The 16306-nt window shown below is 39.8% G+C and overlaps 4 protein-coding genes and 2 long non-coding RNA genes across 7 annotated transcripts in view; 3 read left to right on the forward strand and 3 right to left on the reverse strand.

Annotated features, from left to right (window-relative positions):
• Positions 1–2494, reverse strand: part of LOC135345838 (ankyrin repeat, SAM and basic leucine zipper domain-containing protein 1-like) — a 34689-nt gene extending 32195 nt beyond the window's left edge. For both annotated transcript variants that reach the window (XM_064543315.1, XM_064543316.1), the window contains exon 1: positions 2371–2494. The gene's annotated coding sequence lies outside the window, so the exon portion shown is untranslated. The remainder of the gene's footprint in view (positions 1–2370) is intronic.
• LOC135345818 (TNF receptor-associated factor 4-like) overlaps positions 1–16306 on the forward strand; it is a 124978-nt gene that overhangs the window by 21653 nt on the left and 87019 nt on the right. The window lies entirely within an intron of this gene.
• On the forward strand, positions 95–1721 carry LOC135345830 (TNF receptor-associated factor 5-like). Its single transcript, XM_064543305.1, has 2 exons — positions 95–412; positions 576–1721. The coding sequence occupies exons 1-2, from the start codon at positions 154–156 to the stop codon at positions 1619–1621; spliced, it is 1305 nt and encodes a 434-aa protein (XP_064399375.1). The 5' UTR covers positions 95–153; the 3' UTR covers positions 1622–1721.
• On the forward strand, positions 2836–4478 carry LOC135345824 (TNF receptor-associated factor 4-like). Its single transcript, XM_064543300.1, has 2 exons — positions 2836–3188; positions 3305–4478. Exons 1-2 carry the CDS (start codon positions 2942–2944, stop codon positions 4369–4371), a joined length of 1314 nt encoding a protein of 437 aa, XP_064399370.1. The 5' UTR covers positions 2836–2941; the 3' UTR covers positions 4372–4478.
• LOC135345843 (uncharacterized) lies at positions 4741–6593 on the reverse strand. The gene is made up of 3 exons (XR_010397902.1): positions 6148–6593; positions 5697–5819; positions 4741–4757 (listed from the first exon to the last, which is right to left on the reverse strand). It is a non-coding gene; the product is annotated as an uncharacterized LOC135345843 (long non-coding RNA).
• Positions 14794–15630, reverse strand: LOC135345845 (uncharacterized). Its single transcript, XR_010397903.1, has 3 exons — positions 15462–15630; positions 15338–15414; positions 14794–15084 (listed from the first exon to the last, which is right to left on the reverse strand). It is a non-coding gene; the product is annotated as an uncharacterized LOC135345845 (long non-coding RNA).

Here is a 16306-nt window from a genome sequence, read left to right on the forward strand (position 1 = left end):
CCTGGGATCGAGGCTAGTCATGTACTAACGCGACAGCCACAAAGCATATTCATAAGGCCACCCACACACCACACCACACCACATTACACCACACCATTGTCTAGTCACATGATTTATTTTATAAGTAAAGTGTAGCTAAACAGTTAACTAATAATGAATGATCAATTTTCTAGCCTATCACTCAATGAGGGAGGTTATGACTACAAGTTCATAGAAGAACCTGCAGACTCTCTCAAGTGTCTCATCTGTCTGCTAGTAGTTAGGGAGCCACAACAACATGGCGGCTGTGGGAAGCTATTCTGTAAGAGCTGTATAACTAAGTACAGGAGGAACGATTGTCCTCACTGCAGACAACCAATCAGGGCATCTGGTTACCAGCAATTCGGAGGAACTATCTTTAACGATTTTAGAAGTGAGTTAAAAGAGCTATACATGTAGAAATAGTACATAGTATAGACACACATACAAGAGTTTCGATTCGTGTCTTTCCCTATATATAGTGGCCTGGCTCTAAAAACATTTCCTGCACTTAAACATGAGAACATTTCTATACCCTTATACTATAATTATTCTAGGTGACCAAGAGGTGAAGTCTCTGCTAGTATACTGCATGACCAGCTGTGGTTGGCAGGGGGAGCTGCGATCAGTCAAAGATCATGAGAAAAACAAGTGTGAAAATAATATAACCCCATGCCCAAATGATTGCGGCATCACGCTTATAAGAAAATATCTTCAGTTTCATCTTGCGACAGAATGCCTAAGGCGACTCACAAGCTGCCTAAAGTGTAAGCAAGAGATACAGTATCGAGATCTGGACAACCACACGGTAAGAAAGTGCCCCAAGAGACGGTACACATGCCCACACTGCAATGAAGCTGGTGTGTATGATGAGAGAACTACTACACACGTAAGAGTCTGTCCTAGAGTCAAGATCCCGTGTTATAAATGCTCGGGTACATTTTCTCGCTGCGATGAATCACGTCATCCAGTATTTTGCCCTAATGAACCAGTTCAATGCAAGTACTACAGTATCGGCTGTGCAGAGAAGCCTCTAAGAAAGGATAAGAGTACGCACGAAAAAAATGCACAGCTTCACCTTTCACTAGCAACAGAAGAGGTATTGAGGCTAAAGAAAGCACAGTTCTGGAAAAATGCTCTAACATTCAGAATTAAAAACTACAAGGTACTCGAATTAGAAGGAAATGATTATAGCCCTCCCTTCTTAACTTCAGCATCAGGCTACAAGATGTGTATACGTGTTGATACTGGTAAAGCCACTCATGTTTCAGTGTATGCCTATCTCATGAAGGGAGACAATGATGACTCCCTGTCCTGGCCGTTCACTGGGAGAGTTACATTCGAGCTACTCAACCAACTGGAGGATGATAACCATCACAAGGAGACAACCACATTCACAGCAGACAGTGTTTCCAGTCAGAGGGTGGTGGATGGTGAGAGAGGGGGGACAGGACGTGGCCGGACTAAGTTCATCTCCCACGCTAACCTCGATTACAATGCCGATAACAACACTCAGTACCTCAAAGACGACACTCTAATATTCCGAGTATCTGCAGAAGCTCCTGACTACAAACCATGGCTGGAGTGTACTAACTGTGTGTAGTGGCGTTATTACATAGGACATGCAGTTACTAATTTGTGTGACATTGCCTATAATAGTATAGCTGAGCCAACGCATATAATAATTATATAGTACTTTCATAAGCAATGACATGTTATTTGAACAAATAACACAGGCTGCACACTGAGATGAGTAGCTACCAATTAATAAGCTAGATTTCAAATAGTACCAATTACCGTACTTATTCGATTTAAAGCGACACTTTTAAATAATTACAAAGTCAGAGGTCGTTTCTTTTGGAGGTTGAAAAATTATGTTGAAGTCTTGGTGTCGCATATTTAGAGGGTCGCATCTAATTGGAGGTTACTCCACTATCCTCGATTATAGGCTGCTTAAATTACATTGTTTCTTGCAGCCTGGAATCGAGGCTGTGGTTTGACCTCTATTTAGGACGCGACATAAAAAAATAATTGTCAACGCTGCAGTCGCTACTTTTAGAGGTCAGAAAATTGGAAAAGATCGAGGGTGTCGCATATTTGGAGGGTCGCTTTTCGCTTTAAATCGAATAAGTGCGGTATATAGCACCATGAACTTGCCTCATAAACAACGTACAATATACAATACATGCGTGCCATAAACACATGTTGTACTGAGGGAGAAAACATATAGAATACCGTATAATTGTTCAACCATGTTCGAATTCAGTAATTATGGCTGTTGAAAAATCCGAACCCTCCTTGGGAAATTGTAGAAGCACGTAGCAAAAAAAAAATCTTTTCATATTCTCTCACCTGTCGTATGTGTTGACCTTTGCCCCTTTGTTGAGTAGGAGTCTGGCACAGGAGACGAGGCCTTCCCTCCGAGTCACACTCTTGTGAGCACACACCGCCATCAGAGCCGTGTAGTAGTCTGTATGTGTGTGTGTGTGGGGGGGTCGTGGGTAAAACTTTTGTCCCCACAAAAATAATAAATTTTTATATTAAATCGCAAAAGTACTCGCAGATAATTGGAGATCGCAATGAATCTCATTAAAACCGCCATGAATAACATTAATTTCACAACTTGAGTAAAATTTTAATACCAGCAAAATGAGCTGAACAGTGAAATCGCAAACAAATCTATCTGTGAAAATATGTCACCTTAAGATACCCGCTATAAGGTAGTAGCAGCCACAAAGCATTTTATATGCCATCCACACATCACACCACACCAAGCCATTGTCTAGTCACATGGTATCTATCGTGTTTCTCTATATAAGTACGTGTATAGCTGCACAGTTATTACAATCTCTTTATAAGCCTTTGACATTGTCTAGTGAAGTCACATGTAAGTAGCTAGCTGCACAGTTAGTTTGGACTAAACATGTTTGGCCAATTTTCTAGCCCATCACTGAATGAGGGAGGTTATGACTACAAGTTCATAGAAGAACCTGCAGACTCTCTCAAGTGTCTCATCTGTCTGCTAGTAGTTAGGGAGCCACAACAACATGGCGGCTGTGGGAAGCTATTCTGTAAAGTGTGTATTGACAAGCACACGGTCTTTAATAGCACTGACTGTCCACACTGTAGAAGATCACTCTTGCAAATGGGGCTTTTTACTGACCTTAGAAGTGAGTAAATCATTACATGAAAAAATTGCTAACACGTGAGAGTACATGTAACTATTATACTAAATATAGCTGCCATTATATGTATACATTGAATATAACATTGTTTTGTTTTGTAGGTGAGCAGGAAGTGAAGTCTCTGCTGGTTCATTGTCCAACAGCCTGTGAATGGAACGGAGAGCTTCGATCACTAGAAGACCACATGCAGAAAGTTTGTGAGAATGCTATAGTTCCCTGCCCAAATGGTTGTAGCAATGGCAAAACAACGATGCTGCGAAAAAACGTTGATTTTCATATCCTTACTAAGTGCCCGAATCGACCACACTCCTGTACAAAATGTCAGAATGTAATGGAGTTTAGGAATGTCAAAAGCCATGAACTAAACGAGTGCCCCAAGAGACAGTACACATGCCCACACTGCAATGAAGCTGGTGTGTATGATGAGAGAACTACTACACATCTAGAAGTCTGCCCTACAGTAGAGATCAAATGCAAAAAATGCTCACTACAGATCATTCGCTGTGATGAATCTAATCATTCTTTGGATTGCCCAAATGAACCAGTTTGCTGCACATACTACAACATTGGCTGTGCAGAGAAGCCTCTAAGAAAGGATCAAAGTGCACACGAAGAAAACGCTCAGCTTCACCTGTCACTAGCAACTAAAGAAGTCTTGAGATTAAAGAACAAAATACTCGTGAAGAATACACTAACATTTAAAATGAAAAAGTTTCAAGCACATCAATTGGATAACAAATACTTTTATTATAGCCCTCCTTTCTACACCTCAGGAGCAGGTTACAAGATGTGTATCCGTGTATATGCCAATGGCTTTGGTGATGCTAAGGGCACTCATGTTACAGTGGGTCCCTTTCTCATGAAGGGGGACAATGATGACTCCTTGTCCTGGCCGTTCACTGGGATAGTCACAATCGAGCTACTCAACCAACTGGAGGATAAGAACCATCTCAAGATAAAAATCAAATTTCTACCAGATAATGTAGCCAGTCAGAGAGTGGTGGATGGTGAGAGAGCAGCAAATGGAAGGGGCTGGGGTAAGTTCATCTCCCACGGTGACCTTGCTCACAAGCCTCTTACAAACACTCAGTACCTCAAAGACGATACTCTAATATTTCAAGTATCTGCAGAAGCTCCTGACTACAAGCCATGGCTGGAGTGTAACTAATTGACTGTAGTTACATTATCATAATTATACGTGTAGGAAAGTTGAACTAATTAGTGGACCTGACTGACTGTACATGTACTTTCTTTCTATAATTATATAGAATTATGTCATACAGTAGAACCTCGCTAATCCGAATAGAGCTGGACCAGACCCTATTCGAATACACGGATTAACGGGTGTCATTAATTGATTATGAATATTATTAACGAGGACACTTTTGTACATGTATTATGATGTTACTGTGGCCAGAAGGGAAGCTGCTAGCTAGAATAGTCAACTTTCTTTCCAATACAGTGAGTCTTGTGAGCTCTCTCTTTGCAGTGGCCATTATCTAGATGGGCGTGCCCGTCTCCAGGCCATAAAAGGGGGGTCCTTCTGTGCATTTACTGTAGGAATCAGAGGTTACAAAGAAAATTAGAACCTTAATTAACAATCGTGACCAACCTCCTCTGGTACGGGATACAGCAGAACGAATGCTAGATAGGGCTGAACCAGTCCCCCCTTTTTATGGCTGGGGACGGGCACGCCCATCTAGCCATTGTCTTGAGCGAGGTATTGAGCAGTTTATTATTTCTGATTCAGCAATGCAAGGTAGATTGCGCATGCGCAGTAGTCTATTCTACTGATAGCCCCTCCTCTTTTTCAGTTTGTCATTTTGTCTGGATTTGTGAGGTTTCGGACTAATTAGAGAAGTTCTACCAAGGGCGTATAAAAGAAGAGAGGGCATGCAACTCCACTATTTGTACACGTAGCTAGCAGAGTTCAAACGTGGGCGGAGGAATGTGTGCATTTGCATGAAGTGCAGAAATTTCATTTCATGCACAGTCATGCACATTCATCCGCCCACGTTTGAACTCTGCTCATATAGGAGTTGCATGCCCTCTCTTCTTTTATACGCCCTTGGTTCTACTAAGTATCTTCATAGATTATAATAAAATAATTATCATATAAACCATGACATTGCTCATGCTGCACACTGAGATGAGTACGAAATAAGTTACTAGCTATATACACATACATGTAATTATCAATAATATTATGGCGCATGACTATATAATTAGTACATGCTTGTTACAGGTAATTAAAATGCATGTAATAGCCGCATGCAGGTAACATGCACACACACTACTGTGTATCCAGTGATGTGCCCAGAACTTTCAAAGTGGTGGCTATATTTTAAATCCTCAATCTCTCAATCTCAACAACAAAGTTGCCTCTTACAATAATTATGGCCTAAGAGGCGGTTTTTATTATAGTATAGTTAGATTATACAGCACCGACCAGTGTGGGCACATCCTTGTAAGAATCCCCACCCACCCACTCACCTTTATGAGTGTTAGGGTCAGCCCCTCTCTCCAGCAACAGCTCCACCATCTCCTCACGACCTGTGTCACACGCGTGCAATAATGCAGTCCATTCACTGCTCAGTTGCTCATTCGCATTAAAACCTGTACAAATAGCAGATTTTGAACTTTGAATGACCGTAACTTAAGTTCTGTTGGTCCAATTTCAGATATTTTACAATTTTCTGGCAGCTCAAAGCAAGCTCTTTCAAATGGTGTATTTTTTCAAGGCTGATTTTGACAAAAAAGCGTGGGCTATAGGTGGGGAAAAAGTGAAAATTTGGGTCCGACCAAAAATATTAAGCTGAATATACCATCTGATAGAGTTTTTTCTCAGCTTTCAGAAAGTCACAACGTCATTGCGATAGGACTAACGGAACTAAAGTTATGGGTCCAAACAGTTTAACACTGTACAAATACAAAAGTAGCTCACCTGAATCTAGTATAGTATTGCAATGACACTTTCCAGATTACCCCTAGTGTGACAGCCAATCGAAGCTCCTCCCCTTGTTCCATCAGTCTGCTCTGTATCAAACAAGACACACCCCTTTCTGTACTTTGACCTCGGGTCGTCTCCTCCTGTAGGGTTTCTGCTTCGAGGGTTGTTCATCTTGGGTTTGTGTGGAAGATTTGGAGAGAATCTGCTCTGCTTGTACTTGATGGTCGTCGGCTGTGTTGCAGCTGATGATTTGATAGCATCTTGAGTTTTTGTCTCCTCCAGTTTTTAGTCTTATTCAGTTTCAATGTTGTCAGCTTCGTCTTCTAGTCATCTTAACAGTGTGCAGCTTTCTTGTAACCTCGCCTAGCTTTTCGTGATTAAAATTTTCTTCAACAAGATCAGCTTGTTCATAAAAATAACTGAATTTTACCATAGATAGTAGAGGAAGGGGATTGTGAACGAGATCACGTGCGCTATAGATCATACATGAGAGCTGAGGTCTATCCGCGTTAGACCGCGAATTGACTAATTTTGAGCGGGCTAAAGACTTTTCAGAGTTTTACTCGGTTCTAAAGGTAAGAAACGACTATCTAAGAGCTTTAATGTCAGTAGTAATCTATACTAACAATATTTTGAGCGTTTTAAGTAATAAGATATACCTGTTGAGCTACAAGTTAGCTATGACTCACCATTTACCTGTTTTTAGCACTGTTTGGGGAGAATCTAGTTTCTGATACACTTTTAGAAGCTAGTAAGCATATTGGCTGTTTCCTTGACTTGAGCTTTAACAGGATAGCCCCTTTTTTTGATATGTAAGCTTTTTGTTGTTCTCCAGTGTTGTGAAATAAGTCGAATGGGGTGCCTTCTTTGTGTGGGGTGTCCTGATCTGACTGTTCACAATTGAAAGTTTTAGTGTGAATTTTCTGATTCTTTTAGCTTTACTCTATGAGAATAGCTATTACATAGTAGCTGTACTAACTCGAAAGAAGAATTTTTCCTCAATGAAAAAGTGTGAAAATGTCATGTTGCTCTTTTCCCACACAGGTGTGATTGTAAACAATGGGCATGGGAAGTCAGAAATTGCGTTTTTTTCAGCAAAAGAAAAGCAAGAAGCAGCAGACATCCCCCGTCTGCTCTCATCAGCCTTTACCTGAGTCGACCAGCAACTCTTGAATCTCTCCACTTCTTGGTTGCCAAGTCAGTGTTGAACTAATTGCCGTCAAGAACGTGCTCACCATTGTCAAGCTGCCAAGAGTTGATGTCATCGTCACCTCGTGTGTTCAGTGCCAGCTCATTTGGAATTTGTCAGTACGTTCTGAATATACCCTTACACCCCCTCTCTCCTCATCACTCCAGTTCTTTCAACCTAAGTTACCAGCGTGCTGTGCTATTTTGATTGAGATACATCGATTCCCTGAACTTTTGTGATGAAAATCCTGGCCTTAAATGTTTAATTAGATTTGTGAAAGCATTACTCTTCTACACTTATTATATAGTTGATCAGGTAAGTTCTGTCAAAAAATTGTTCACGAACCGTTACCCAAACGCAAAAGACCGGACTCTGACAACACATTCTGACTCATATCGTTCATAATGTACGTGTATCTTTACAATGTCATAGCTTGTCTGCAGTTCATAATAATGTTATATAGATGATGAGTTGTCATGGATATTTTATATTGTATAATTGTAGAGCATGAACACATTTCCAGAGTAGAAAGAACCTACAAAAAAAAGAATTTCAAAACTAAAAGCTTGCATACACACATAGCTCGAGTCCCTACTTCCTTGATATGTCTTCACTAGCAGGAGGGCCCACAGAGGAGGCTGCAACCATACCCAGCAACACAGATCTATATACTTCCTGTCTACTTCCGGCCATTCTGCTAATGCTTCCGTCTAACACGGACAGTCCATGAAATTGAGTTCACGTGATCTCGTTCACAATCCCCTTCCTCTACTATCTATGATTTTACCCCCACAAAAATTACCCACTATTGGGTAGTAGCAGCCACAAAGCATATTCATAAGGCCACCCACACATGTAAACCACACCAAGCCATTGTCTAGTCACATGATGTCCATTTTGTTACAGTTTGGAACTAAACATGAATGGCCAATTTTCTAGCCTATCACTCAATGAGGGAGGTTATGACTACAAGTTCATAGAAGAACCTGCAGACTCTCTCAAGTGTCTCATCTGTCTGCTAGTAGTTAGGGAGCCACAACAACATGGCGGCTGTGGGAAGCTATTCTGTAAGAGCTGCATAACTAAGTACAGGAGGAACGATTGTCCTCACTGCAGACAACCAATTAGAACGTCTCGTAGACATCAGTACGGAGAAAGTATCTTTAATGATTTCAAAAGTAAGTAATTATTGCGGTGCAAGATTTGTCCATCATTTTGTTACATGCAGCCTGGTAAAATGTATTTTTAGACGGTACTAAATGCAGTGGTGTATAGCTAGGGGGTGGCAAAAGGACATTTGTCCCCCCTTTTTCTGGATATCTACTATACTTAGACAGAGGAGTATAGGAAGATGTTTTTGTAAGGGGGTGCTGAGGTGGCCGGAGGCCACTGAAAAATCTGGGGCTTGCCCCCGGAAAATTTTGGCATTTCTACGAATATTTCTACATTCCCAGAGATAAATTCTGAGCAAATTTGGTATCAGTATCAAAATATACCAAAATAATTAATTCTACGTGTGGATAAAATTGTTTTGCTATATATACTATAGAATCTGTTAAATCTACGATGTGGTTCATCTAGCTGACCTTTGTACTGTGTACGTAACTATGCTAGTATAGCTAGCTCAGTAATAGCTACTATACTAGCATAGCTGTTCTAAACTTCATGCATGGAGCAAGTAGGTAAGGTAGCTTGAGATAAGGGGGTGCTCCAGCACCCTGAGCACCCGTGCTTCCTACGCCACTGTACTATACTATACTAGCCCTGTCTCGGAGCACCCTTTTTCTTACTGCAGTTAGCTAGCTAGTAGGCAAGCCAAAAATGATTTAGTCTCTAAACTGGGAGCTATATTCGGTCTAAATCTATAGACTATACTTCTCGTTCTTAGCTGAACTAGCTTCGGATTAGCTTCTATATGTACCGTATATAGCGGGTGATTTTCGAGGCACTAACTTTTTGTGGAGTGCTTAAACTAAAAATTTCGCGGATTTTATTTTCGAGGTTCAAATGTCCACACACCTACAGTAGAGAGGTCTTTCAGTACCAGAAATAAACAATGACTTTCGAGATTAGAGGTAAATCCGGGAACACTTAGTGCCACGAAAGAAAATAACCCGCTGTATACAGTATCAGCAAACAGCACACCTAACTAGGTAGAGAAAGTAATTATGACGTCATTATTAAGAGATGTGGCTTCCGGCGCGGCGTGGCTGATACACTTTTTACCCCCTTTCATCCTGGCTATGCCCCTGATTAATGTGACATAGTGCGGTATAATAATTATTCGCTGTAGTGTTTTCTATATACAGCGTATTTTTGTCCATGTGTATAATTATGTTTTTATAATTATTCTTATATATAGGTGACCAAGAGGTAAAGTCTCTGCTAGTATATTGCACGATCAGCTGTGGTTGGAAGGGGGAGCTGTGATCAGTCGAAGATCACGAGAAAAACATGTGCGAAAATTCGAAAATCCCGTGCCCGAATGCTTGTAACACAAAGCCTATGAGAAAAAAACTTCAGCTTCATCTTGCGACAGAATGCCTGAGGCGACTCACAAGCTGTCTAAAGTGTGAGCAAGAGATGGAATATCGAGATCTGGACAACCACATGGCAAGAAAATGCCCCAAGAGACAGTACACATGCCCACACTGTAGGAAAGCTGGTGTGTATGATGAGAGAACTACTACACATCTGGAAGTCTGTCCTAAAGTAGAGGTCGAGTGTTCCAAGTGCTCACGTTCAGTTTTACGCTGCCATGAATCAGATCATCCTTCAGTTTGCCCGAATGAACCAGTTTACTGTAAATACTACAGTATCGGCTGTGCAGAGAAGCCTATAAGAAAGGATCTGGCCATACACGAGGAGAATGCACAGATGCATTTAGCTCTAGCAACAGACAAGATATTGAAATTAAATAACATGCTAGTCATAAAAAACATGCTAATGTTTAAGATAAATGGGTTTAAAGAGAAAATCGATAAAGATCTTGAATTTTTAAGCCCAACTTTTCGTACTTCAGAATCAGGCTACAAAATGTGTATCGAAGTGAACACCAATGGTTGGAGTGTAGCAAAGGGCACTCATGTTTCAGTGTTTGCCTGTCTCATGAAGGGAGACAATGCATGATGACTCCCTGTCCTGGCCGTTCAACGGGAGAGTCACATTCGAGCTACTCAACCAACTGGAGGACAAGAACCATCACAGAGAGACAACCACATTCCCAGCAAACAATGAGAGCAGTCTGAGAGTGGTGGATGATGAAAGAGGGCCGGGATATGGCTGGCGTAAGTTCATCTCCCACACTGACCTCACTCACAAGCCTCGTATAAACATTCAGTACCTTAAAGACGACACTCTAATATTCCGAGTAACTGCAGAAGCTCCTGACTAGAGTGCTAATTGACTGTAGTGATGTTATTAGGACAATTACAATTTTGACAAATTTGTGTCATATTGTCTATAATTATAGTAGTAGTTGATTCACCAACATATACAATAATTATTAGTAACATGTCAAAACCAATACTTTTGTGCATTATGGGCTACCGCATGACATATGGATCAATGCTTCATTCCTGCATGCATGTATATAATGTAAGAATTGTAACTGCACAGAAAAGAGCAGGCCTCTATGTGCCTATTATCCAGATGCACTTATATAGAGATTAACCACGCCCATGACGTTTCAATGAAGCAAATCTCCATTAGCTATAGCTCTATCGCTTGTCTGCAAGCAGTCTATATATAGAGTCATATCTGACAGCAGTAACACAACTACCAGTAGTGAAAGAGACTTAACATCTATAAAGAAGTAATTTAGTATTAACAGCCTAAACTCCATACACACGTACACACTTTTTATTTATTGCTTGTACTGGCTATAATTATATTACCTGATCACTGCCGCTACAGTATGCTTATATACTACTATGTTGATGAAACTCACAATCGAATATACTAAGTGAACGGTTTTCAAAAGAAAATTTATTAGCCCGCCTTTCGTACCTCAGATCAGGTTACAAGATGTGTGTGGTGTTTAAGCATGCATGCGAGCCTACTTCTCCCCATTTTTTCACAAAATGTTTTTTGCACTTGTGATTCAGTACCGTACAGCGGGTAATTTTTGTGGGGTAAAATATTCGTTATTTTCCTGGGCAAGCTGTCCTTCACGAAATTTTAACGTAGGCGTGGCTTATCGGAATGTAGGAATTTTTATTCCCGAAAACCACTGTTTCTCGAGTTGAACGAATTTTTTACCCACGAAAATTACCCGCTATACGGTATTGACTAGAAACGTTATTCAAAAAGTAACAATCAGCGATAAAATGTAAAAAAACTTCACATTTGAATAATCACCACGGTGAAATAGGTAACGATAATTGTTATAGCTATAGCTACATGCATATACACTAATCGACTAACTATACAGTCACGCATGCATGATGCTAGCTCGCTTTTGTTCACTGAGTAGTATGTGCCCTCGTTATCATTGGCTGCTCTTCATTAATGGACACATGACCATCCTCTATACGAGTGTACAAGTCACGTCCTGGACTGCCCGCTTCTGGGTCAGTGGATAGCCGCGTTTTCTTGAACAGTGGGTGCGATGAAATAACTAACAGGGGAACTAAATTGAAAACAGCTTTAACTTGGAGGCCGAGTAGGCTCCAGAAAGAATATGCCTCAACAGTAGCACTAAATATTTTGATCCCACTTAACACACTAAGAAGTATCCCGACAGTCAAAGGTATAGCTCCTAACAGAATAAACAGAGCTTTGTAACATATCTTCTTACGTTTAGTTTTGGAGTTTCCTTTTTTCTTCTCAAGCCATGCTTGTGCACTCAATTGTCCATAAAGAATCGTTACGGTTATAGCGAGTAAACCTCCTGCTGTTCCAGCTCCATTAATGAAGTCAAATTGAAATTCATAACATTGGATTGCTTCATTGACACCATCGACATCACAACAATGGTCTATTCTTGAATCATTATAGAAACAGTCAATTCCAACCCTACATTCTTCTGTAACCTCGATTATAAAATTCAGCCAGAAATTGGCTAGTAGAGATATCCATAATGTTATTGTGAATATTCCAACAGCTCGAACATATCCTGGAGTGACTGGGTAATCAAACAAGAAGTACCGCTTCCTGCCATTCTCAGTTGTTTCACTCTTGAGCCCACCGAGCAAAGTGATGTTAATGATGGCTCTCCACGCTGCTGCTACTGGCTTGTTCAATGACTTTGTGAAAACTGTGCAGAAACTGGCACTAATAATTGCAATCGGAAAAATGAAATACAGAACGTATACTGGAATATACAGTACATATATATATATAGCACTTCATCAAATTCCTTTAGAATGGCCATGATCTTCTTTATATATAGTATAAACTTGGATTCCTCAGCCTCAGTTCCCGCAGATAATAAATTATATAGTATATAATTATAGCTATAATATTAAGGCAGCATTGGCACTCTTTTATTGGTGCATGCATGTGCATGTGCATGTGCATGTGCATGCATGGATGGTTATAATTGTGCTATTCATGCATGATCATTTATTATGATATCCCAAAATTTCCTCCCCCATGCACTTCTGCAAAAGTGGGGGAGGAAATTTTGCTCAATGCCTTTTAAGCCTGTTTATTACACATACATGCATGCATGGTAATTTCTGCTGTATAAATGTAAGTATATAACCCCTTGGCATACGTATATATATATATATATATAGTACAAGGATTTTTGGATTGCCAATTTAATTGTAACTGTCTTATAGGAGGTGAGTCCCCCACCCCAGTCTGGCTGGCTCCATGCACATTATCTCCAAATTCACGGCTCTCCTATGCACCCATGCACATTCACAGTTATATTAATGAATATTGGCAAGCCGGGCAGAATATACAAGGCCGTACATGTTCCAAAATGCCATAGGGAGGTTATGACTCAAATGTTTTACAGGAATGTGGGTGCACAGAGAAAAAATTTTATATAGCTATTTTAGCTAAGCTTAACAAACTTAAAATGATTATATACCGTATTGTATACCGTATTATAAAAAATTATTATTAGAATGTTTGCGAGCATCAAACATAATTATATGCGAATTTTGCGAGAGTCGATCAATTCGCAATGATAAAATCGCAAAACCTAAATTATTACTAGTAAATAACACACGATCCTTGCCAGAATGCAATTGTTAGATCGCAAAGGGTCAAATTTTCTGCTGGTTTGACTCATTCGCAAAGGTTTTTCACCAGGAAAATATTCTAGTAATACGGGAGCTCTATTATATGCTAACAATGCCCATCAGTGGTACTAGAAAGTGAGAACTACAGAAGCAATAAGCATGCAATGAGCCATGCAGAAACCACAGTTGTTGCTGCACTTCCTTTATTTCTTTGACTCCTGTCTTAATGTAGCATGCAGGTATATATATAGCAATCACGTGCAAGTGGTTTAAATAGGGAACTTTTAGACTTCAAAAATTTTACCATTTTCTGGTGGACTAACGGAACTAAATTTATGGGCCCAAACAGTTTAACACTGCACAAATACAAAATAGCCATCAGCCTGCTCTGCATGCATGTTCCTGTGGATCTGTATCACACCAAATAATTATGTCAGATGTCAAGTACATTTTAAGTGATAAAAACTTATATGCAAAATGTGCAAAATGTATACATGTACTGTCGAACATCAGCATGCATGAATAACAGCGGGCCAAAAAATATTCATACTATGATATAGGAGGGCCACCCATGCACATGCATTGTTTGTTTATTCTAAGTAAGCTGTATGCAGAACATATATACTAGTTTGGAACTAAACATGAGTGACCAATTTTATAGTATGGCACTGAATGAGGGAGGTTACGACTACAAGTTCATAGAAGAACCTGCAGACTATCTCAAGTGTCTCATCTGTCTGCTAGTAGTTAGGGAGCCACAACAACATGGCGGCTGTGGGAAGCTATTCTGTAAGAGCTGTATAACAAAGTACAAAAGGAACGATTGTCCTCACTGCAGACAACCAATAAGGGCATCTGCACTGTTAAAACAGGGGTGTATGTTTACACCCTAAAAGGAGTACACTGTACCCTTTAAAAACTACACCCCATAGGGAGTAAATAGTTTACACCCTTATAGGGTAAATTCTACCATGCAGGGTGTAAACCTTTTAAAAACTACACCCCATGGGAAGTAAAATAATAGTTTACACCCTTATAGGGTAATTATAAATTCTACCATGCAGGGTGTAAATGTTGATATTCACAATTTGCAAAAAAATTCTTAGAAACACTGATTTGCAGAAATTTAACAAAGAGATTGTGAAAAGAAATGAATAAATAAAATGATCAAGACATGTATACTAAGTGCACAGGTGAAAGAGAAATACATGCATGTGATTCAGTTTTACTTTACACAGTATCCATTCTCCTAAGTGATGTGACCATTTCTATCACATTTGGTGGTGTACGTTGTTTGTCAGTTAGACCAAAAATGTGATGTTGCAAAAGAATAAATGTGGCATACCATTGCTTTGGATATACTACGTCAAAAATGAAATATGAAGCTATCAAATGAATTACTGCACTCTTAAATGTTGAAACTTCACTGATAGATTCGCGTTCCACCATTATGTGGAAAGACACTTCTTCTGCTGTGGATGAGACGAGAATGTATGGGGAGTTGGTCTTTATTCTTTCACCAACGACAGAGGGGTCATCAGAATTCTGAGAGTAAAAAATATGTACGTATAATTAAGCCAATGCTATAAAATCATGCACACTCAGCAAAGAATACACGTAGTTTATAGAATAGGTAAAACAGTCACAATGTAGAATAGGTACAGTCAGCAAAATAATAATCGAATAGTTCCAGAATAATAGTGTTAAGTTCTATACAAGTTCACAACAACCCACGAACGAATAGTGTTAAGTTCCAGTTGAAGCCACTGTTACACATAATAATTATTATAGTGCTTACCTCAATAAAGTGAACGAGCATTTCTTTTCGTGACTTTGGTTTGAGCATTTCTGACAACACTTGAAGCGTTAGGGCACCTTTATATAATTATAGAAAGAACAGAGTTAATATGAGACAGCCTTACTTTTGATCTCGTCATTGGTTGTCTGATCCATCTTGGTAAGAATATCTTGGAGTCTTTTTCGGTTGTATGATTCCAATTTGGAGTAGCAAACAATTCGTTTCTGCCAGCAATCCCAATCCTCCACCAGAGTATGAACTGGGGTCTTATCCAAGAGTCCAACAAGTTTCTTGAATTCAGACCGGAACTATAATTAATAAATTCCGCTAAAGTTGAAAGGATTGCAATAATTTTATCACTCACCACTTTGCGTAGTTTAAGGGAGGGAAACTTCAACAAAACATCAGATGCGAGAGGCTGGTTCTTTTTCAGCCAGTCTCGCCTACCATCAAAGGTCTCAGATGTCAGCTGCTGGATTATTGCAATATTTCTGTCTCTGCTACGCTTCCCCATTTCCTCCTGAAGCTCGACTGTTTTATCATCAAATGAAGTGTCTTCTTCTTCGTCTTCTTCTTCCACCCTTCTCCTCTTTGCTGCTGGTTCTTCACTTGCATCAGATTTGTCACTGCGATTTCGTCTCAGAAACTTCATCCTATTCCGAAGCTTTGTCTTCCATGTAGACTGAAAGATTAAAAAATGCTGTACACAGCTATTAGTGTTAAAGTAATAATTATGTTAGTATACTATACTTACATATCCAGATAGTCCAAGTTCGTCTTTGAGTGTAGGATGAGTTTGAATGAGCTTCTCACAGACTTTGTCGTAGTGCTTATGCTCTAATTCCTTCGTGTTTACAATGATAGCCATAGCCACAGCCTGAATAATTTCAATCCTATGTTTTTTCAGCAGTATGCCAGTTGAAATTGCATTCTCAGTAGATGATGAAAATGATGTAGGAACTTGAAAAT

The sequence above is a fragment of the Halichondria panicea genome, chromosome 12, assembly GCF_963675165.1.
Source record: "Halichondria panicea chromosome 12, odHalPani1.1, whole genome shotgun sequence".
Taxonomy (NCBI): domain Eukaryota; kingdom Metazoa; phylum Porifera; class Demospongiae; order Suberitida; family Halichondriidae; genus Halichondria; species Halichondria panicea.

Coding starts and splice junctions, on each gene's coding strand:
- LOC135345830 (XM_064543305.1), top strand. CDS start 154: ATGAATGATCAATTTTCTAGCCTATCACTCAATGAGGGAGGTTATGAC. Junction 413..575: donor TATCTTTAACGATTTTAGAA/GTGAGTTAAAAG, acceptor TAATTATTCTAG/GTGACCAAGAGGTGAAGTCT.
- LOC135345824 (XM_064543300.1), top strand. CDS start 2,942: ATGTTTGGCCAATTTTCTAGCCCATCACTGAATGAGGGAGGTTATGAC. Junction 3,189..3,304: donor GCTTTTTACTGACCTTAGAA/GTGAGTAAATCA, acceptor TTTGTTTTGTAG/GTGAGCAGGAAGTGAAGTCT.